This window comes from Peromyscus eremicus, chromosome 14 (genome assembly GCF_949786415.1).
Source record: "Peromyscus eremicus chromosome 14, PerEre_H2_v1, whole genome shotgun sequence".
NCBI classification, from domain to species: domain Eukaryota; kingdom Metazoa; phylum Chordata; class Mammalia; order Rodentia; family Cricetidae; genus Peromyscus; species Peromyscus eremicus.
In genome coordinates, this window is record NC_081430.1 from 60,666,382 (window position 1) to 60,689,828 (window position 23,447).

At 54.6% G+C, this 23,447-nt stretch overlaps 1 protein-coding gene and 1 long non-coding RNA gene across 2 annotated transcripts; one reads left to right on the forward strand and one right to left on the reverse strand.

The window, feature by feature from the left end:
* Positions 1-10,249: 10,249 nt before the first annotated feature.
* LOC131924155 (uncharacterized) lies at positions 10,250-11,894 on the reverse strand. The gene is made up of 2 exons (XR_009382802.1): positions 11,674-11,894; positions 10,250-10,767 (listed from the first exon to the last, which is right to left on the reverse strand). It is a non-coding gene; the product is annotated as an uncharacterized LOC131924155 (long non-coding RNA).
* Positions 11,895-13,806: 1,912 nt separating this feature from the next.
* On the forward strand, positions 13,807-21,453 carry C14H14orf180 (chromosome 14 C14orf180 homolog). Its single transcript, XM_059279724.1, has 6 exons — positions 13,807-14,619; positions 16,783-16,827; positions 18,422-18,548; positions 20,198-20,327; positions 20,690-20,725; positions 21,166-21,453. The coding sequence occupies exons 3-6, from the start codon at positions 18,438-18,440 to the stop codon at positions 21,399-21,401; spliced, it is 513 nt and encodes a 170-aa protein (XP_059135707.1). The 5' UTR covers positions 13,807-14,619; positions 16,783-16,827; positions 18,422-18,437; the 3' UTR covers positions 21,402-21,453.
* Positions 21,454-23,447: the final 1,994 nt, after the last annotated feature.

Consider the following 23,447-nt stretch of genomic DNA (forward strand, 5'->3'; position numbering starts at 1 on the left):
TCCGAGATGTCCCAGGAGAGAGGGACAGAAGGACACTGAATGTGGGGCATGTCTCAGGGTGACTGCTGAGCCTCCTGGAGTCTTACCCCAGTCAACAGTTCAGCCAGTGGCTGTTTGGAGGTGGTGCCTGTGAGTGTTGTAGACAGGCCTGTGGGGCCACGGGGCCCATGAAACTGGTCTCTGTTTCCCGGGAGCCAACAGCATCTTCAGGGTACGTGTGGCCCCTCCTCCTTCCTAGAACGCTAAGGACCATCCCAAAGGCATTCCTTTGCCACGTCAGGAGGGTTGCCATCACCACTGCAGGTGTGCGAAGTGTGAAGGTCCTGGTGTCCAGGGCCCCTCAAGGTGTGAACTAGAGGGTGTTCAAGGGTCTCACAATCCCCAAAACAAGCTCCTCCTTCCGGAAGCCACTCTGTGTGGCCGCTGAGAAGGGAAAGCACCCTAGTCCTCCCCCTGCATCCACTCTGACTGCAAACAACCTGGACCCCCTGACCACAGACAGAAATCTTCCAGGCATGCTTACCTGTCAGACCAGGGCCAGAGCACCGTTAAGGGGCCAGCTGGGGGCCGGTCTCCAGAGAGGGACCACTGTGCTCTGAAGTACCAGCAGCCTTCGGATAAGAACGGGAGGAAGAGGACAGTCTGAGGGGAGCATGGGCTCTCCTGGGGTGGGAGGGGAGCTGTGCTTAAGACGGCCTGTGATGGGACTTGGGTCAGGCACTGGAGACCACAGAGCCAGCTGTGGAACAGCAGCCATGTGTTAAGGTGCCTGGCTGCCCACCTCCACACACACACACACTGGTTCTTTGCTTCTACCCCAGCTGAGAACAGATGGGCTCCCACAACAAAGACACTTGAGCATGCAGTCCTCAGCATTTCCCAAACTCCATAGCCTCCTCTTCTGAGCCAGACCCTGGGCTGAGGTGCTTCCTGGAAGCCTCTTAACGGGAAGAGATGTCCGAAAAGGAAGTGGACAGAGAAGGTTGGAGGAAAGTAGGTCCTTCAGTGCTGCGGGGTGAGCGGAGGAGGGGGGCCTGGAGGTTGGTGATGAGTAAGAGGAGTGTCTGGGCTCGGGGAAGAGAGTGCCACAGCAGGCCATAGAGCAGATAAGGATAGACTGGGAACCAGAGGGGTGACCAGGGCTGGTAAGGGAAGGAGGGGGCAAGGCAGCCCCTCACTCTACTTCCCTGATCTCCAATTCTCTCCCCCAAGGATCCTGGAATCCACACCTGCCTTAAAAGCCACCTCATGCTGGCATGTGTGGGAAATACTCCCTTAGAAGAGAACAGACAAAGACAGGATGGGAGAAATCCATCAGGCGGCCTTCCCAACCGCCACAGAGATTAAAATGCACCATCTTTCAATATGGGGCTAATAAAGTGAGCCGTCCCTCGCTGCAGAAATGAGCCATAACTCAGTGAAGATGTGCTCCAGATAAACTCTGCGTGGGTCCAGAAAGCGGTGGCCCACCACAGCATCCTCCCAGCTGTGGCCAGGGCTGATAGTGGTGGAGAACCAGGACATTCACTATGGCCTTCCGCTGGGCCCTTTATTTCTAACAACCTGCTTGAGGTTGAGGGTGGGGGACTAGAAAATGAGACTCTTGACCAGCACCCATTATAGCGTGGATGGAGGCCAGGTCACCACGGTGTTTCTCAGAGGCCTTTGCAACCTGTGTGCTTGCCTGGTCTATGGAAGGACAGACCGGCTGGGTCAGAACTCATCAGTGTTTGCCATCAGTATGGACAGAATCTGATGGCTTGGGGTCATGGTAAGGTTACCCTGAAGATACACCTACCCAGGTCCTGCCAAGGATCCCTACAAGGCAACCATGTCCAGGGAGTTCCAGACTTGACCTTTTGCTCAAAAGTGCTACCTGCTCCACGCTCGTTTCCTTGGGAACCTTCTAGAAGTCCAGACTCGAGCCCACCCAGCATTGGTGTATACTCAGCTCGCACAGAGTTCCTTGCTCACAGTCAGGGAATTCCCCCGTTGCACACTTTAGACCTGATCAACCACCACCTTGATGTGGCTGCCACGGCTGTGGAAGCTGTGGCATGGATGCTTACCTCTTAAGTACCAGGCTCACTCTGGCAAAATGAAGTGCACAAATCAGTGGGAGAAAGGCGACTGCCAGGGAGAAGCACGTGAGAGACCCACACGTGAGAGACCTCTTCAGGAAGTAGCCTCTCTGGGCTCACCCCTTATCTGTCAGGGTCCTGTGGGACCTTGGGCACTTGCATGCTGGTGAGCAGTCCATGCAGGAAGCCTGTATCCCTGGCAGGGCCTGAGAGAGGATTCCTAGGCTTCTCTTCCTCCCTCCACAGCCCCACCACCACCACCACCACCACAGTGTGGTCCTGCCTCCCAGGGGGCCAAGCCAGCTCTGGAAGCTGACAGTTTCCCAACAGCTAGGCTCTTAGACACTATTACATGGAGAATACCACCTAAAAGCCCTAAATAACTCCCCAAAAGGGAAACCCAGCCATTTACCACAGAATCAATTCACCTCTAATTTTAATGCTCTGAAAAAGTATTTTTCTTAATGACTCCATTATTTGTTCAAGCGGAGAGCCATAAACTCCCTACGTACTCCAGGCTGTCTCCTTCTCTCCCTCCTTCTCTCCTCGCCTGCCTTGTCAGGAAGCGTTTACAGCCATCTCCGCACAGACAGGGCACAGCTCCCATCGAGTGGCGATTTTATACGATACTCCCGATTCCAAGAACTATAAAGTCTAGAACTTAATTAGCCCCATCAGCTCTCGGGCTGCTGAGGCCACAATTTGTGTGGATAGCGCCCAGGAAGCCTCTCACCCTAACAGGCAGGATCCATGTGGATTCATGAGCACAAAGTCAGAACACTGAAGTCCACATTGGGGGCTCCCTACTCCCACCGGGCAGGGGCACAGGACTCACCCAGCCCAGTGTCCTGGTATTTGGGGGTTAAAGGACACTTTCCTGGGGCTTGGACATGAAGTTTTCCCTGTAGGTTTATGAAGCAGAGCTCGGAGGTGGGGCTATGGGGAAAAACAGGATCCCTAGGCGTCTGACTTTCTCCGTGACTTACTACTGAGGGATGCTTATTTGGAGGAAGTGGAAATATTAGCAAGTAGAGCCTAGCTAGAGAAAGAGGACCATGAAGGATGTCTTCGTCCATGCCCCTCCACCCCCACCACCCACACCCACCCCACCCCCGCTGCCGCCGCCCTTTCCCAGTTGCTGAGACATGAGTGACTCTGCCCCATCATGGCCTCTCCTTTGTCATGTTCAGACCGGACTCTGCCTCACAGTGGAGCCAGCACAGCATGGGTTGAACCTATGAAATCACGGGCCAAAATAAATCCTTCCCCCCTAAGTCATTTCCTCAGCTATTTTGGCATGGGGACAAAACCCGGCATGCTCCCCCTGCATGTGCTCTGAGAGGGCTTTGTTCCTGCCACAGGCACGTGTGAGCGTGACCCCATGGGTCATGTCAGCCGTTGGGGGGTGACTGCAAGGTGGGCACCGGAGAAAGCGGGTAACTCTGTGTCACCAGTGGAGGCACCTCCCTGCACCCCAGAGCAGATCTGCGGGCAGTGGGCAGTCTGTTTCCACGGCAAGCATTGCCTTCACACAGCAGCGTCCGTCCGTACAGGGGCCAATGCACGGTGGCAGCATGGAGCTGGGGGAGTGGGCAAGTGCCGTGGAGTGGAAAGGCCAGAGCTAGAAGGCAGGCGGGAGCTGGCAGGCGGGAGCTGGCAGGCGGGAGCTGGCAGTCTGCCTCTCCCGACCCAGGGACACCTCTGCTCAGCGCTGCCTGGTCCATGGAACCACTGAGCCTCCTCAAACTTTGCAGGATGAGGGGGTCTGAGAGGAGAGCAGCAGGGCTACCCCGGACACTGCACAGCGGCAATGGAGGTGATACCGGAGGGCACACAGCCGGGTAAAGCCAGAGAGACGAGGTCAGATGGGCATGGCTGGGCTAGACTGGGAGGGATTTCCCTGACAACCCACACATGACTTCTGACCAGTATCTCTCCTCACATGCGAGTGTCCTCACGGTGCCTCTGTCCCTTCCTCTAGCAAATCTGTCAGCTAATTATCATGAATCTGAATAACTAACTATGCACAGCCACTGTCCACAGGTCCCCAAGACCTGCAAATTGGGGGCCAGAGCCTATTGCCTGTAGAGCATTAGACAAGGCCCAAACATAGCCCCCAGCTCTGCCTGGTTGTGCACACACACCCACACGAGGCATAAGATTCTTACTCTCCTGGACCCGTTCCCCTTTCACCTTCCCCATCCATAAAGGCAGAGAAGGGAAAGGACACACTAACCCAAGGAGAGAGAGAGAGAGAGAGAGAGAGAGAGAGAGAGAGAGAGAGAGAGAGAGAGAAGCCCAGCCCAGGGTCCCCACCCCCAGCCTCACCCCATGCCCTAGCCTAAAGCCCTGCACAGCTGCCCCTTCTGCCAGGGACCAAATCCTCCCTGCCACTCCTGGCTCTGACCCTGACTGTTCCCTGTCCAGCCTTTAAGGCTTGTTCTGCATTTCCTACCCATGCTAAGCAGACAGTCCTCCTGGCAGCTGCGGCTGTCCTTCGCCAGAGGGCCTCGGAGGGGTCTGGCACAGGCCAGTTTTTAAATTACTTTTCCTGTGGAACTTGCCTGGCTGGTTTTCTCCTGCAGACAGGTGAACAGACAGAGAGACTGGAGAAGCCGAGGAGCAGCAGCGCTGAGATGAAAATTCCTGGCACGGCCAATCAATTTTGTTGCTAGCAAGATTAGAAATGAGACCTGACAAGGAAAAGCTAGCTTTGTCTGTGAGGTCCTCAACTCAGAAGGACGTTCTAGGCTGTTCCAGCAGCCCCTCCCTCCTTCTGTGAGCTCTCACCTATGCTGCCCCTGCCCTGGCCTCCTGCAGGGTTTACGTGTGCTATCCACCCACCCACCCTGCAGGCTCAGGAGCCCCGGAAGCCAGAGTGAAAGGTGCTGCTCCCAGCCACCCCTGGCCCTGCCCTCCCTCTCCAGTTGAGAGGTAAGCGTGGGACGGGGAAGGAGAGGCAGACACAGTGCCATAGGGACACATCTTCCTTCTCGCCACGTCCCAAGACCTCTGTCAGCCTGGCTCACCTCCTCCCTCTCCAGCCTATACTCTCCAGCAGGCAGACTCAAGGCGCATGCTCTGTGTCCATGCTGAGGTCCAGCAGCCATCCCCCATGGACCCTGCTCCTTCCAGCCCCTGCGCCATCATCTGAGCCTACCACCAGCATCCGTTAGTTTGTGCCACTCTCCTGTAAGGCCGTCTACACGGTGGACACCAAAGGCAGTGCTTACCCCTCGCCACTGAGAGGGCCCCTCGGCTATGCTCTGAGGGGACATCAGTCACGTTAGGCTTTTCTGATTTTCTCACCAGCAAACTGGGCGGGGGCTTTGTCACCAGCTCCAGCAGCAACTGAGTGCTTTAGTGCTACAGGGTAACCTAGGTTCATGGCAACCTAAGCTACCTGCTCATATGACTGAATAATGTCCTCTGCCTAGGTGGAGTCCGGTGTCCTAACATGTCTTGGTCCGTGATGGGCAGACCCAGTGGACCAGAGCTTTCCATCTCCGGTGGGAAAGCAGAACACGGTTCCTAGGCACCATGCTCCACATCTCTCACTAGGGTCTATCAGAGACACCACGCAGCTCTGACTCTGCTACGGTACCTAACATTGGCCAGGTCAACTGTGGTATGAATATCGCTGACCTGTGTTACTCTGTGTAGACCAGGAGTTGTCTCAGAGACTGGACAATGACAGAAGAAGAAGAAGAAGAAGAAGAAGAAGAAGAAGAAGAAGAAGAAGAAGAAGAAGAAGAAGAAGAAGAAGAGGAGTGGATGGCAGCAAGGCTGTGTTCACTGCCCTCGCTCACAAGTGAAAAACAAAAGATATGGCTCTTCTGCTGCTGTATCCTGAGCACACACAGCCCACAGGAGAGGATACAGAGACTCATTCCATCGGGCACCACACCCACAAGAGCAGCTTCAGTGGAGGCTGACACCAGGCTAGGCCAGGTTACACACTACCACTTGCCTCTAAGCTAGACAGAGTCATCCCTCCTCATTTGCCATTGGACTAAGACAGGTGATCCATCATCATCCGCCTTTGAGTTAAGCCAAGTGATCCATTGTGATCTGCCATTGGTCCAGGCTGGGTGATCCATCATCATCTGCCTTTGAGCCAAGCCAAGTGATCCATTGTGATCTGCCATTGGTCCAGGTTGGGTGATCCATCATCATCCGCCTTTGAGTTAAGCCAAGTGATCCATTGTGATCTGCCATTGGTCCAGGCTGGGTGATCCATCATCATCTGCCTTTGAGCCAAGCCAAGTGATCCATTGTGATCTGCCATTGGTCCAGGCTGGGTGATCCGTCCCCATCTGTCATGGACTAGATGATCTACCACCACCTGCTAGGACCCATCTGGTTCATAAGATCCCACACAGTAGAGCAGAGTAGGGATGCAGTAAGACCAAAGCCTGCATCCTTTGAGTCTTGAAGTGATCCTAATTTCTATAAGTCCCTTATGGGCTATGGCCTTACTTTTTTGGCCAAAGGTGGAATTGGCCATCTCTCTGGTTTTCATCATGCCCAGTGGCTCTTATTTCCTGGGCCAGGGAACTGATGTGAAGGCTATCCCAGCCCTAAGTGCAAATAACCCCAGTTATGCACAAGGAGCCTGGGTTTGACTCCAGAGACTTTTTTTTTTTTTTCAGTTTTTCGAGACAGGGTTTCTCTGTATAGTTTTGGCGCCTGTCCTGGATCTCATTCTGTAGACCAGGCTGGCCTCGAACTCACATAGATCCGCCTGGCTCTGCCTCCCGAGTGCTGGGATTAAAGGCGTGTACCACCGCTGCCCTGCTCCAGAGACGTTTTACCACCGGGCTCATTTACCACTGACCTGCTAAGTCAGTGATTCTCAACCTATGGGTCATGACCCCTCTGGGAGTTGAACGACCCTTTCACAGGAGTTGCCTAAGACCATCCTGCATATCAGATGTTTATATTATGATTCCTAACAGCAGCAAAATTACAGTTATGAAATAGCAATGAAAATAATTTTATGGTTGGGGGCCAGCACGACATGAGGAACTATATTAAAGGGCCGCAGTGTCAGAAAGGTTGAAAATCTTTGCTCTAAGCCCTCACTCTAACCATGGTGTTGTTATTGATCCCCTAATGTCAAGAGCAACTCAGATTCTGAATCCAGCAGCTCTCAGAATATCTGGGCACGCCTCCCTCCCTGCATATAGCTACTGTTGAGTCTCTCATACTGCCTTGCCTTGTGAGGCCTCAGTGAGGCTACCCCTGTGGATGGTGTAAGGGTTGGGAGAACTTGTACCCCCCCACCCGGGCTAGGGACCCCAGTGAGGGACCCAGCCAGTGTCCAAGGAAGGAAGCACACATAGAAGGCACATCTGAGCCACCAGAGATCCCATCCTGAGCTTTTGGCTGCTGCCGTGATGGTAGCACAGACTGGGTGCCCATTTGCCCACCCCTCCTGGATTTCAGCGTGTACCATATGCAGCAAAGCAAGCGTTCCCACAGAGGAAGGTCGGCTGAGCTCACTGGGCATTGACTACCTCACGACACAATAAAGTAGAGGTGATCTTGGGCCCCGCCCCAGGCTCTGGGCCAGCGGTTCTCAACCTTTCCAACACTATGACCCTTTAATACAGTTCCTCATGTAGTGGTGACCCCCAACCATAAAACTTTTCATTGCTATTTCATAACTGTAACTTTGTTACTGTTATGGGTTATAATGCAAAATCTGTGTTTTCTGATGGTGTTAGGGGACCCCTGTGAAAGGGTCTTTAGATCCCCCAAGGGGTCAAGACCCACAGATTGACAACCGCTGCTCTACGATATCTTGTTCCAGCAGCTGTGTGGTCTGATGTGGCTGTGCCAGATGCCACAGCTGTGCCTTGAGCATGACACCACCTCCTCAGAGTCCTCGTCTTTGTCAGCCAGTGCGGCCACCGCTGGAGCTCAGTGGGGCTCTGAGAAAACATGCAAAGGCCCAGTTTCTATCCCGCCCACAAGGACTTCTGTGATGGACAGTATGGCTCACGTGTGGACGCGCACCTGCTCATGTCCCTGTACGAGACTTGAAGTACATGTACTGCGTGTGAAGGTTCTGCCTGGGACAGGCACAGCCATCTTCCTGCCATGGGTCCTTGGGGATGGAAAGCCAGCAAAGCCCACACAGGACCCCGTCTAACAGGCTGTGGGCAGGAAGGAGCCTGGCTCTGCAATGGCCGTGACAGCTGGAACACCCTGAGACTGCCCTTCCTGAGCCTTATACCCTCAGCAGGCTGGAGGTGGCAGACTGAGGCCTCTGCCCCTCCAACATCCCTGGGCCCACTCCAGCCAGCCCCCAAGTCTCTGCTGGAGAAACAGCTGTCACAGCGGCTTTGGGCAGTCCCTGTCTCCGTTACGGCTTATGTACAGCACCCCAGGCGGCAGGCTTGTGGGGACGGACTGACTTTATAAATAAAATTTATCATTGTAATTATGGTTCCTGGAGAGAGCTGAGGACTTTTACGGCCTCTTGGAGGTCATGAATAATTTAGGAAAATGGAACCAGGGTGCTTTTGTTAGTGTACAATTGGGCCCAGAGGTTCCCATTACCCGGCTGCGGGTGGCATTGTGGCTGGTCATTCCGAGTGTCCCACTGAAGGGGACCAGCCTCTGACACCCAGGAGCCCATCCTGTTGGGGGCCAGGGACACTGCCCAGCATCCTCATCTTACTGAGGGTCTAGGCTCGTGAAGGGTGGCCAGGTTTATCTGTCAGAGGTCCCTGCTTCAGCCAGAGACTAGCATGTGTCAACCCCATAGCAAGGCTGTGACTCTGGCAAGACAGAGAAGCATCACTCCCACATGACATCAGAATGCCACGTGGCACACGCTTTCTCTGCCACTGCTCACTCTCCCTACAATATGCTGTCCCAAAGGCCTGTGAGACCCTTGAGAAGTGCAAGAGGCAAGAAGCACCTTTGCTTACCTCCAGTGATGGAGGACTCACTGTCTCACTGTTGGAAGTTCTTCCCTCAGACAGTTGTCTAGAAAAATTACCCCAGTCTGCCCCCACAAGACCCCTGGGCCTGTGAACCCAGCCCAGGCTACTACCATATTCACTGGAGTTCTGTGTCAGCCCTAGCATTCCACAGCCTGTTCTCACCCCACCTTGTCATCTTTTCTTCTCTCCACTGTGGTCCCTACCCTCATACCTCACACCCACCATCTACCGACGAGTCCGCGCCAAGCCCCCCTGTTACCCACTCAGCCACGTCCAGTCTCCGTCTGGCCTTGGAGCCCCAGCATACCACATGCAGTAGTCAACTCTATCTCTGGTTTCTTCTCACCAGCCTGACCCCCTCATACGACAGCACCCAGGACCCCACGGGATCTCCATGTGCCTCTATCTCTGAGCATCCAGGTTCCATCAATGCAACAGAACAAGCAATGTAGCCTCAGACCTAAGGGAATGTCCAAACCCAGGGTGTTGGCAGGCCATGGTAGCTCAGGGGCTTCCAGCGATGGGAAGACCTTCCTGCATCTTTGGTTTCTGGTGGCCACTGACATTCATGGCCTGTGACTCTGCCATCAGTCTGCACCCATCTCCTCTTCTGCATCTGACCCCTGACCCCTGCCTCTTAGGACTTATGTGATGACCTTCAGTGTCCACAGGATACACAGTCCCATGTCCCCTTCCCATCTCAAGGTCCTTATCTCAGCATACTTGCAAAAACTCTCCCAGATGAGCTGCATTCATAGACTCCAGAAACCTCACATAGATCTTTTTGGGGTACCACTGTTCAGCTTGTCACACAGAGTAACCCCAAACTCACCTCCATTTGGATACCATGAAAATCCCAATACATGTACACGGCCTCCCAACCCTCCATCCGTCTCTACCCAGATCTCATTTTCTAATCCCTAGGACATCCCAAACTCACTCATCTCGCGCCTGTGGAAACGTCATGTATAACCTGTAGAAAGTGGAATAATGTCCCAAAGACATCTCCATCCTCACTCCCCAGAGCCCAGACATTCTCAGTGTAACATACAGTGTATTAGTATTGCCAGGTGCAGTTTAAGTTTGTTTAACGAGGACCTGGGAGCGAGTAGTCTCTCTCTTGTCTCTTCCAAAGCCCCCTGTTCTGGGTCAGCCTGGACTCTGGATCGGGAATGAGTGAGGAAAAACAGCAAACAGCTAGAAGGTGAAATATTTCAAGGAGGCTACCATTGTTTATTACAGTGTACAGAAACACCTGCAGTGGGAAAGAGCAGGTAACTGCCTCAGTTTCTCCAGTCAACTTCCGCTGGCTGTTGTAAGCTCTGATTTAATGATTTTTATCTTCATTCACTCTCTCAATCAAATCAGTAAAGTCCTGATTTGACCATTCTTTGCTGCCTATTGGCTGCTTCTGTCTGCCGCCTGCTGTTACTTGCCTTTTGCCTACTACATGTTTAATGAAGTCATTCACTCATGGCTATAACAGCTCATTCTCCAGACAGGTACAGAACATGTGGTTATTGGATGATAGAAAACAAAGGTTACAGACAGGACTGGCCTTGTTGGAGACTTGGGGTTTTTAAGATCAAGAGACTGGCGTGAATGTTGGGGGAGAGGCTTCAGTGGGTCCTTACCCATGAGAAGGATGAAGTGGTTCAGATGACCTCTTCTATTCCTGGCTTCCAAGCTGGGGAGAAAGACACAAGCAGGTCTGCAGGGATCTCTACAAGCTGGGAAAGGACATAGAGGGACCTTCCCCAGAGCCTTGAAGGTACTGGTCCTGCTGCATCTTGCTCTCAGCCCACAGCTCAACTCTGAAGTAAGGAAGAAGGGCTAATTCATCAGCGGCATTTGTTCTAGTTGCAATAGGAACACCGTGGCATGCCTGCTCACATACCTAGCCAATAAATGTCTGACCCAGAAGTCCTGCAGGCACCATCACCCTGTCTCATCCTCAGTCAGCCCCTTGGACCATCTGCCTTCAGCAGGAGCCCTCCTGCTTCCTCATGTGCCCCCACCCACATTTCCCTATAGGAACAAGCCAGCCCATGAGTCAACTCTGCCCTGACCTCTTCCTACCCAAGCTCTTCCCTGTATCCAGTGAGGGATCCATCAAACCTAATCAGTCAATATCCCTTCTCACCCACCTCCCTGAAGAGGGCCACTCCCAATCCTTTGCCTCTCTGTCCTGCTTCCTGATGCTCACACCTATCCACAGACCATTTGCGCACAAACGCCACCTCAGAGTCTTTCAGAAGCCCTGAGGGTGATTAAGTAACAGACAACATTGCCCTTACAAACAGAAAGTCCTGGGACACCAGTGGCCCTGTAGTCCAGAGTCACAACCCCTCACCCCAGCAGTCTAGTGGAACAGAGAGCACCTCCGAACCAAATCCCAAAGCTATGGAGCTATAGAAGCCTGACTTCACTGACAGCATCCCCAGGCTGTGTCTTAGCACCAGCAATGGCTTCCAGGCTCCAGCTCTACCCACTAGACTGAGGCAGTGGGAAATTTCCTACCTGGGAGACCCTTCCGCTGCTGTAGCAGATAGGGTCCTGTGCCCCACCCCCAACCCTGCCCCAGACCTATGGGCTAACTCCTGTCACCTTGAGTCCCACACTGCCATCACCACTACCTGCTGCCCATCCCAGGAACCAGCATGTGGCTATCCAAGGCCTGTGCTCTTTCCGCCTGCCCTGCCTTCCTGGAAGGGACCTTTGCCTTCCATCTGCACAAGAAAGCCTTGGCAGCTGGGCCAGCATGGCACAGCAGTGCGCAGGACCGGAACACCGCCAAGGGCTGATAAAACAAAGGTCACCGTGGTAGTCACAGGCCTTACTGTGTGGCCAGAGGAGCTGAAACTATAAAGCCCCCACGACCTTGGTCTCATGGGTCACCTCCTGCTGGAGACTTTCAAAGCCCTCCCAGGAAGGCAGCACCGGATCCTTCTCAGTGTTCACTGCCTGTGAACACAGGGAGACAGTCCGGTGCATGAGTCTGGTCATTCCCACCTTCAGAAGAGAGGCCATGGTTGACAGGCAACCACACAAGGTGGAGACACCTCAGATAGTCCTCAACCCAGCAGAGGCCTGCACACTCAAAGACTCTGGTCCCAGGGCCTCCCTCTCATTCCATCTAAGAGCCATTCATGAGCTGATAGGGGCTTCAGCAGGGGCCACCACATCGGAGCCAGCCCACCATCTCCTGGCTATGTGGTTTTGGGCAGATTGTTTTATCCCTTACAGCCACGTCTCTCATGCACAAATGAGGGATAAGCTCAACATCTGTGAGCCAGGGCAGATGCAGCAGAGAGCCCTTTATGCCAGGCCAGGATAGACCCTAGGAAAAGCAGTCCCTCACCCCAGATGCCCCTCTCTGGCCTAATGCTAGCCCTTCATCTCAGGATACCACTGGGGTTTAGCCAACATGCCTGCCATCTGTAACTTGGGCCCTGTACTCCCAGGGCAGGACACCTTACGAAGCAGGAGGCCTGGGACAGGCTAGGACCCATCTCCACCTCAAAGCTCTGCTGTAAAAGCCTATCAGGGGCTGGATTCTACAGTCACCCCACATTTCCACAGCCCCCATGTCACCCTCACACATCCACACTACCCTTAACTCCACAATATAGGTTTTTCAAGAGATTCACAGTCCTGGAATTGACCTGATGGGAACAAATGGGGCCAAGATGGGCAGGACAAGTGGTGCTGACCCCTGGCCTTGTCTACTGGCCTGGACTGCTGTCCACTGGGGCCCTGGGAAATGGCACCTCCCAGATCTGGAGCCAGTGGCCGCTCTGCGGGGTTGTCGCAATTTCTGTCAAAGGGGGAGGCAGTCATAGCTCAGCCCTTGCTATCTGGATGGCTCTGCGGTTCAGCATGAGGGCCCAGATAGGCAACACAGACCCGCAATAACTGCACCCTGCATACAGTTAAGCAGCCCCATCAGAAGGAATTCTGTGGAGACCAATGTGACCTACAGGTACTGTCCAGGGCCTCCCTCTTGAGGGGACAGGGAGTACTACTGACTGAAACCCACCAGGTCCTTACTGGACTGCGCCCCACAGTCGTCCTGCAGAGCATGGTCATTTCTGGCCCTCGTGGACCCAGGAGGCAGCCAGGTAAGTAACCAGCTCTGGGGACCAGGTCTGTGTGACTTTCCCACTTGGGATCAAGATTTCCAGCAACAGATGTAGGCAAGGAGCCAACTGTGGTGGGCAACGGGATAAAGGCGGTCTGGGCAGAGATCACACAAGTCACCATGGACACTCCAGGGCGGCCACCATTCCCTTCCGCAAGGTCTGAGGGGCTTCCTAAAGTGGGGACCATTGCAGACAAAACACAGCAGCTGGGAATCCCAGAACGTCATATGTCCTTGTATGCATAGGGAGCAGAGGGAAGGCTCAGTCACCAGGTACCTCACACCCAGGCACTTGGTGCTCCAAGGCTCTGGGCGGCTACACCTGGCCCTAGGGCCACAGTAGCCCCAAGCCCATCCCCTGACCAAGGCCAGGCCATCTTTGGGAGGAGTAGGGAGGTGACCTGTTTAAACCTAAATGCTGGAGCACTGTCCTCTAGCCACACAGGATAGTAAGTGCTGCATCAGACAGCGCACAGAACCAGGGCCTGCTCCCAGGGCATCAGGGGCTGAGTCAGCATGCCAGTCAGGCCTCCCTGCATGGGCACATCTCTTTAGAACAATGACCTCTTCTGTTGGGCACTGCTGCAGAGCCTGTCTCTCACTTGCCCGGTACCCAGGCAGCTGGCACATGGCTCGCAGCCCCCAGGGCTCATCTCAGTTTAGGCCCTGCTTAGGGGAGAGTCCCACACTGTCTACCAGAGGCTCTCAGGGCCTAGACCAACCCTGCTTCACTCTGAGGCTCCCCCTAACCTCGTCAACACACCACCATCACCTGTGCTTCGGTAACCTCATGAGCCAAATGCTACTGAGCCGTGCAGACCCCACAGCTCACGTGAACAAGGCCTCGGGGGACATGAGTCCAGTGCCTGCTCCTACTCCTTGGTTCCGGGCCAAGGGTGCGTGAGCAAAGCCAGCAGAGACCAGCCTAGCTGGGAGCCTTCCTTAGAACTCTCTCTTTCACTTAAGTTAGGAATGTTTGGTATCTGGAGAGCTTCCAGACTATTCCTGGCTGGAGCACCAGATTAGTAACACCAGCCCTTCCAGGGACCCCATCGCCTGCCTGGCCTGCACTCTGCCTCCTGCCCTGCAAAAGGGAGGTGAAGGGGCAGGGGTGTCCACAGCTTCCTGTTTCCTTTCTAGCTGGGAAGAGGAACAGCAGACAGCAACCCCTGCCTTGTCCGTGCCCCTTCATAGACCTGTGGGCAAGCTGCTGAGGTGCCTGGGATGGCATTCAACTCTTTTGGGAGCCACTAGGCCCTGAGTATAACAACCCTGCTAGAGATCCGCTGACTAGAGGCCAGCAGGCCGCCAGCCCTCAAGACTGCTGAGGCCACTGCCCCCATGTCTCTGTAATGGAAACTTCTCAGCTGCTCTGTGAGCAACAGCTCCAGTTCCTGCCTCCTGTGGGCTCTGATCGGCAGCAGATCGCAGGACAAGGCAGGTGAGCCACCACACACAAGACAAATACAGTGCCATAGGAACCCAAGTGGGGCAGGCCTTGGTGTGCGTGAGTGTGAGAGTGTGTGTGGTGCGCGGTGTGTGTGTGGGGGTGTGTGTGGTGTGTGGGGGGGGTGTGCGTGTGTGTGTGTATTAGTGCACACAGCCCCTGTGTCTGTGTGCATGCAAGGAAAGCCCCCCAGAGGCTCGGGCTTCCCAGCAGGCCAGGCCACCTCCAGTCCCTCTGGGGAATCTCCAGAGAGGTGATTTTGCAGCAAGACAGCAGGAAATCAAGCTCTGCTCAGAGGTGGGGACACCCTGTCCCTTCTTCAGGTCTCGAGCATAGCAAAAGTGTGAGGGTGGGCAGAGGGCAGCCATGGCTGCCAAGCGTAGTGCCAGCCACTGGTCAGATGTGAGGAAGGACCTTCCTGTGGGGGGATGGCAGGGCTGGTAGGGCACTGAAATTGCCCATGTGCCAGCTCTTGCACTCGGCACACTGCCCACCTCCAGAGACTCCAAAACACATCACAGACCGAGGAGGTGTGTGAAGGGATGACAGGCGCAAAGCACAGATACCCAGGCTGGAGAGAGGGATGGGGCGTGGGGCCACTGCTGACTCCCCAAATCTCCAGGATAAGGAGAGGGAGGAGGGGCCTTTGGATAGAGCCTGGAAGACTGTCTAGATTTGGGGCTAGTAAAGAACCAGGAGCTCCAGAGCCTCTGGTTCAGGCCACCAGGGCTGACTTTGGGACGCAGCCCATCTCTCTGTGACTGTGCTCCAGCTGTCTGCAAACACCATGTTCACCTGCCTGGACTCGAGGGTGCAGTGTCCAAGCTTGGCTCTGAGCCTGTCTGGTGGCATTCTTTACCTGGGTCAGAATTCCCCACTCTTAGGGGCACCATGCTCCCATGCTTGTCCCTGGACTGGAGGAACTGGGCCTTGACTCTAAGGGGACAGCTGCTGGGTTGTTTCCCTGAGCGAAGGACAGAGCTCCAGATACGAACCCTCCCCAACCAGCATGGTACAGCCATGGCACTCCACGGGCCCCAGGCTCCTGGTACTATTTTCCACCCTTTATCACCCATCTGTCACGAGCCAGCCTCTGAGCAAATGCACTCAAGTTACGAGCTACGGCCTGTCCCTGCTGGGGCCAAGGCCTCTGCTCTGGGGCCAGCGGGAGGGGATACCAGCAGGCTTGCCTGTGTCCACTATGTCCACTACGTGAGCCAGAGATGCTCCCCTCTGGACTCTTGATGGGAGTGTGAAAGCCTGAGAGCTCTCTATTTGATTGAGGTCACAGAGATAAGGATCCAAGCCAAATACACACACACACACACACACACACATACACACCACACCACACTCACACATTCACACACCATACTCATACATATACCAAACACTCACACTCACACACACACACACCACACACATTCACACATACCACACACACACTCACATATACATCACACACACACTCACACAATACCACACATACACTCTCACACACACTCAGAAACACACCACACACACAAACCCTATACACATTCACATACACACACACTCATACAGCACACACAACACATACTCATACACAAACACACACCACATACTAACACACACACACACACCACATACTAACACACTCACACATACACACATGCACACATATGTGGTTCAGGAACATTCATGCATGTGCAAACATACCTGTGTATACACAAATCACATGCATATGCATATTCTCACATGCTAGCACACAATAGCCACACAGTTACATTTTTACGTGTACACACGGATTCTCCACAGGTCAATATTCACATGCTCACACAAACAAGTGTCTACTCATGTCATACAACCCCATGTACGCACATGCACACCCACAAACATACATGCTGTTATGTGTATACAAACACACACGTGTGTCTAGAGAGATGGCTCAGTAGTTAAGAGCATCTGTTGCTCTTGCAGGGGGCAGGGATTCAGTTCCCAGCACCCATGTGGTGGTTTACCACCATCCTTAGGATCTGACACCCTCCTCTGATTTCAGTGGGCAACCTGCACATACATGGTACACATACATACACACAGGCAAAACACTCACACACATAAAGTAAGTGAAGTAAACCTTTAAAAAACACTGACACATATTGTCTCACAATCCCCTAGCAGAACCTGGCCGCAGAGGACCAAAAAGTGAGTGCTGGCAGAAAGGTACAGTAGGGGCCCCTTCCCTGAAAGTGAGCCTGGAGCCTAAGGAACTCCCCTCCCCTCCCCTCCCCTCCCCTCCCCTCCCCTCCCTTCCTCTCCCCTCCCTTCCCCTCCCTCTTTTCTCTGCTCCCTGTGGCCAGCCCCTTCTCTACCCTATTGCAATAAAATCTGATGCTGTGATAGGAGAATGTGCTCCCTTCTGAAGTAATTGAGCCATGCAAACACATCCAGGTAGACATTAACAGGGCTTCAGCCACCTGCCGTACTTACGCCCGCTGAGCATAAAGACTCGGCTGCTCCATTATCTCCTATGGAAGACTGTATGGAGGCCCCTGGGTCAACCTTCAAAGCAGCCATTCCTGGGGAGACCTTGAGGGGGTCCTCCTTGGAGTCAGGGCAAGCTCCTAACTCTTATCGACTCTCAGTCCTCAAGGGCAAGGCCCCTGGAGTCTATGAAAGCCAGAGCCACAGCTCATGAAAACAGGCATCTGCCCCCATCTCCAGGGCAGAGATCGGGAGAATCTAGGTGGGATGGAGAAAGAAAGTTGCCTCACACTGTCCCTTCCAGCTGGGGAAAGGAAGGAGAACCACCCTGCCAGTAGCCCAGGAACACGTCCTTTCTCTCTGACCTCAGTGTCTCTACCTACCGAGAAGGAGGATGGCAGTCTCTTAGCTCCCCCAACCATCCCCCACCCCGAGGCTCCAATCAGGGTCTGCACCCAAACAGGACCAGAGGACTCAGAAGGCATGGCTGAAGCTATGGAAAATAATCACACAGTGGGCTGTTGTAGGGAGTGGGGTGTGTGTGTGTGTGTGTGTGTGTGTGTGTGTGTGTGTGTGTGTGACAAGGGGCCCGGCTCCACAGGCAGAGGGACACCCCTACACCCAAACGTGAGATGTGACAGGAGAAAGATGGAATCAGAGAAAGAGCAGCAGACAGGGAGACTGGCAGGGAGACAGGCTGAGAATAACCCACATGCAGAGACAGTCAGAGACAAATAGGAGCAGAGATATGGAGACAAAGAGAAGGACAGAGACAAACGGGCTGGGCCGGATTGTACCCCATCCCTCCCAACACAAAGAGGCAGCACACCTTCCAGAAAAGCCTTTCCTTGCTGAGGGATCCCTGACAATGAGAAGCCCCTATTGTCATCCACTCCCAGTGTCTGCGATGGGGGCTTAGCGAATTGACAGAAGCCAGAAGCGTTTACTGTATGTAGCCTTATCCGTGATCTCAGAGCACTACAAACTCCTGCAATAAACTACCATCTTCCTGAGCAGCCCGTGACAGTGGGTGGGTGGGCAGCTGTAAATCTCAGGGCATCAGCACCCAAAGGAATATTACACAGCCATCAAAGGTGATAATTATGAAGACTATGCTCGCAGAGGAAATTGCTGACAGTAAGGCTTTGCAGCTGGCGGGGCACAGGATTTATCTGCACTGCGATCCCTGCAAAGGAAGCTGGTGTTTGCGGGTCTGTGAGAACGGTGGGGGCTGAGGAAGACAGCCTGGTTTCCAAGGAGGAATTGTCTCATCCCTTTATCTCTATCTCTATAAGCATGGCTTGTGCAATAAATAACGTCTGTCTTATCATAGGGCCATGTTCCAGTAAATGAGGTCTGCAGCTCAAGTCTTGCGCCCTGATTCCCACCCGCGGACACGCCAACCAACCAGAGAGAATGAGGGGGCCACGTGGGGCTCACAACCTCCCCGGACTGAGAGGGTAAAGCCACGATGCCGCCTGAAACACTAGCTCTAGAGATACGGGCTGCTGCTGTGAGTTGGGAGAGAGGCAGGGGCCGGGAGGGCAGACAGGGTCCCTGTCCTTGCTCTCAAGAGATCCTCTGTCCCTGGAACTCTGGAAGCCATATGACCAGGAGCTTGGTGGGAGACAGGGAAACGGCTCCATCGTGAAAGGTTTGGTTTAGCCAAAACACCGGGTGTGGTGTAGCACAGCCAAGGGCACAAAGAGGATCACACAGGTCTGGGGGGGGGGGGCTCTGCTCTGCGCCTGTCCAGGGGTCACAGCATGGGATCAGCATGCACGGACAGGGAGGTATGACAATCAGTGAAGAAGCTGGAGGGACAGGGAAGGATGGTGGGTGGAGATGATGGGGAGGGGGAGAGAGCCATGGCTGCCTACAGAGCTGGCTAGTGAAGGATGTCTGAGCAAGAGAAGGGGTGGAGACACAGCCCCGTCCAGGAGTAAACAAGAGAGGGAAGAGGCTCCCAAGAGGGGGTTCCAAGCGGGAGGGGCCCAGACCGGGGACGCTTGCTGCCAGGCCAAGGAAGAGGCAGAGATACGCCAGGCCAACCTTAGCACGGGCAGCTGTGGGTGGAGCAGGGCAGCCCCCCAGGGCTTCTCATCAAGCTGTGCAGAGTCCAGTATCCTGCCACGGACAACTTAGAAACAGCCCTGGCTTCCCTGCGCTGTCCCACAAACAGCCTGCTGTCCCGTGTCATGGATGAAGCCGCTGAGGTTCACAGGGTGACTGGAGCAGGCCAGGAAGGTAGCCTCTGGGTGTGCAGCATGCGAGTGCTGCCTTCCTCCACCTGCCAGACACCCTGAAGTGCATCCTAAGGGAAGGCAGGGGAGATTCATACAGGACAGACCTTAGCCTGCCAGCTGACCACAGCTATCAATCAACCTTGGCTGGGGCCCCACTCTACGGAGTGTACAGACTTGGCCCTCTAAACCAAGGACCCTCCCCCATGTCTCAGGTTCCCCCTAACAATCCCTACAGGGGTCTGAACAATTGCCTGGTACACTTTCTCTCAGAGAAGAGGGCCCAGCAACCTCTGAGGCTGCAAAGCCAGGTCTGAGTTTTCTGGCAACGCCTATCCAGGGAACTGTGTCAGAAGCCCAGGGTGTCTCAAGCCAAGCACATGGTTCAGGGAAGTTGTCAGGCTCTGCACCCAACCCTTGCCAGTCACGCTCCCTGGCCACTGGGCTCTCGGTGCCTGAGTCTCTCCGCCTCTGACAGTGTTCCCAGGGATCGTGTGATTTTGTACAGGCCGTCCTCAGTTGGTGGGGTTATCCTTGGCACCCTTGTCTACTGCTGCCATTCCTCCGGGTGTGAAGAATTTCCCTCAGAACCCCTGGGATTGGCAGGGGGCACAGCCTGGGAAGAAGCATGGGCCTTCCAGGCACTGAGCTCACCCACTCATGACTGTTGAGGCTTCATTCCATGAAGCAACACTGGAGGAGCTGGGCAAGGTGGATAGCTGGTCCTGAGGTCTCCTTGTCCTTCTCTGGTCCTCCACAGTAGGTCCTCTCCATTAAGCACAGAAGAATCAGCACACACCACAGCCCAGGGTGCCAGGCTTGAACGGAAAGGGCTCACAACCATTTGTTCTCCATCCCCACCCTAGGGTGGTGACAGGAAGTGCCCTCCCTCTATCCTGAGACCCAGACGGCAGGAATGTGGGTGCTATGGGGCTGAGCCACAGAGAACTTCAAGGCACGTGCGGTTCCGAGAGCCCTTGGAGGTGGCTGTCCACTGTAAGAGGGGCCTCCAGGGGCTTTGGTGCGAGGGTCTGGGTGGGGTGGGGTGGGGTGGGCAGGTGCTCTTGCAACTCTGGCGTGGTCTGGGACCATCAAGAAAAGCCGGTCCTTATTCTGTCCTCCCAGACAGAGCCCCAGTAAACCTGTAATATGGGGTCATGAGGCTCAGCCATGGTCAGTGGGACAGCAGCCAGCAGGGGAGAATGCCGTTGTGACCATCACCTCCTCTCTCTAGGTTGGGTTCTAGATATTTCATCTCACAGGCCAGGCCAGTGAGGCTTGTCTCGGTACCTTTGTATGGTGGGGTGGGAGAGCTTGAGGACATTTTCCTAACTAAACCATCATGGTCTCCTTCCCAGACATTGCCCGCAAGGACACCACAGCTGCCGTCAAGGGTGAGTTCTGAGAAGGAGGCCCCATCTGCCAGCAGGTCCTGGGCCTCCACCTCCACAGGGCAGAACCAGACACAGCCTCAACCACACCCCTGTCCCCACATCCCGAGTCACTCTAGATGCTGACTCTGTCTCCCCTGATCGCCCTAGAAGTGACCCCATCCCCACAGGGCCACTCCCCAGATCCCTGACATGTCAGTGAGCAGCAGCATCCCTAAATGGGTGCAGTTTTCCTTAGGCAGGCAAGGACAAGAGCCCATGCCCCACAGATTCCATGAGACTCACACCAGGACCCTACCTGACCATCATCCTGATGGCCAAGCACAGGTCAACAGCTGGGCGACATAAGTCTCCCTCCATACCAGCCCCACCAGCAGAGAGAGAGAGAGCCTTGCAGGGCCTCACTGGGGAGCTGCCTGGACTGACCTACAGCCCTCCTACAGTGCCCAGCCGACCAGCTTCCCGCGGTGGCTCTCTACTGCAGCCAGCGTCCTGCAGTGGCTCCCTATTCCTGTGGCTGACTCTGTGTGTTCTGCTTGGAGTGGTGTTAGGCCTGTACTGTGGCCAGGCCCATCGTGTCACAGTAGCCCTGGAGGACCTCTGGGGCTGGCTCCTCCTCCTCGTCTTGCGCCTGTGGCATGTAGTCCTTGCCTGTTGGCACTGCCTCCTGCGGCTCTGACACGTGGCTGAACGGCAATTACACCTCTGACCATCGCCGGAGGGTGATGTTGGGGGGGCGGCGGGTAGGGTGGTTTGGGGGCCATGGTGGTGTAGCCCAGGCACTAAGACTAGCCCCAAGACAGAGCTCCGCTAGCCAGTGCTTGACAAACCCAGGAGCTCCAAAGGCTGCTGTAGTGGATTAAGTGGGAAAGGGGGTGCCTCTGGCTTGACGCTACAAGTACCCCCTACTCCAGTCAGCACAGGCTGGGACCTTGGGGCTTTACGGTTGTACCAGAGAAAGAACTCAGCCATCGTGGTTGGAAACTCCTGTGCTCCGGCCAGTCCTTTGTCTTGGGATCCCTGGCCTGGATGCTGTCACGCCTGGATGCTGTCACATCTGGATGCTGTCACGTCTGGATGCTGTCACGCATGCCATACAACTTTGAGGGTAAGGGTCACCTGCATCTGAGGGGCAGTTTGGGAAGACGAACCCCAAACTCCTGCTGCTTTGAAGGCTAGCCTGGGCTTCTGTCATACATCAGGAGACGATCTCAGGGGCCAACCTCTGCAGTTCACGGGAGCCCTGTGGGTATCTGAGGCTGGGTCTGACTCCACCACTTCACACCAAGATCTGTGGTGTGAGGGCAGAGTTCAACTCTGCAGGCAGCAGATCTCAGAACAGTCCCACTTCCCAGGGCCACAGACGAGTCCAAGGCCATCAGGCCTGCCTTGTCTCCTGAACCCATGGAGACATAGTTCTGTCGTGCATATTGCAAGGTCAAGGGAAACAAGCACATCTTACTGAACTTCAGGACCCCCTAGACCTGCCTGGAGGGGGAGCCCTGAACACAGAGAGGAGGCTCAGTCAGACACCAGGAGGATCCACCAGGGGGACCCTGCACCACCCTGGAATAAACTTCTGATCAGGGTTTGGGAGCCAGAGGGAGGCTTGTGGTTGTCCTCTTAAGGTGTCTCCCTACTTATGTGGGCAGGAACAGATTCCATATTAAAACACCCACACCCTCTTCACCTCAGGATTATTACAGAAATGAGGGATGTAACACAGTTGTTGTGGAATCCCTTCAGGGCCAAGCATGCTCATCTAGACACCAGAGCATACCCTCCACCCACACCTACAACCCACAGGTCCTTTGCAGCTGTCATTCATGAGAATTTGGGGAACCCACCATGCCTCCAGGACCACATCCTCCCCAGAAAGATGTGCACAGATTTCTAGCTCACTGGGATGCCATCTGCCCCTCTCTGGCCTTCAGGTACTCCACACAGTGGTCTCCAGCTATAAAGTTTGAGGGCACAGTCAGGGAGGGGGCCAGTGGAGAGAAACCCTGCTTCCAGGAGTGGTCTAGAGAGGACCAGCCTGGGAAGCCACTCACCAGGATCAGCCATCACCATGGCTACTGTTGCCTGCACCAGCCCAGCTGCCCCAGGACCCGCTCATCTCATCCCACTCTGGTAAAAGGCAGGCTCATTACTGGCCTGTTATTCCAGCGATGGAAACAGACACTAAGAGATGAGATGGAAGACCTTGAGGTCACCCTTCCGTCCCTGCTTCTGAGAGTGAATACCCTCTAGGAAGGGGATTGGTCACCCCATGTTTTACAACAGAGAACCAGGGCTTCCCACCACAGAAAAACCATGCCCAGCTCTGTAGGGGCCACAGAACCCTGCCCTAGCTAAACTGGGTTTTCGGTTTGCTTTGTTTCCTTTCACAGTGCAAACCCAGCACCACTAGGCAAACGGTCTGCCACCGTGTTACATCCCCACTCCTATTTTGTTCCAGAATAAATGTTCAAAGACATACACAGAGATACATGTGCCTAAGAGATGTCACCAAACCCCAAACTCATGTCTGAGGGATGGTGTAGGAATGGAGGAGGGGCTACAAGAGTCAAACTCCTTAAACGCCCAGGCATGAAGGACCGCCCCGTGAGCACCTGGAACCAAACAGGACAAGACCGTTTAAATTATAAACAAACAGCTAAAGCCTGAGAGTCAGGGGGTGGGAAGTGAGGCCCGGACTGGACTGGCTGGTTGGCAAAGCCAC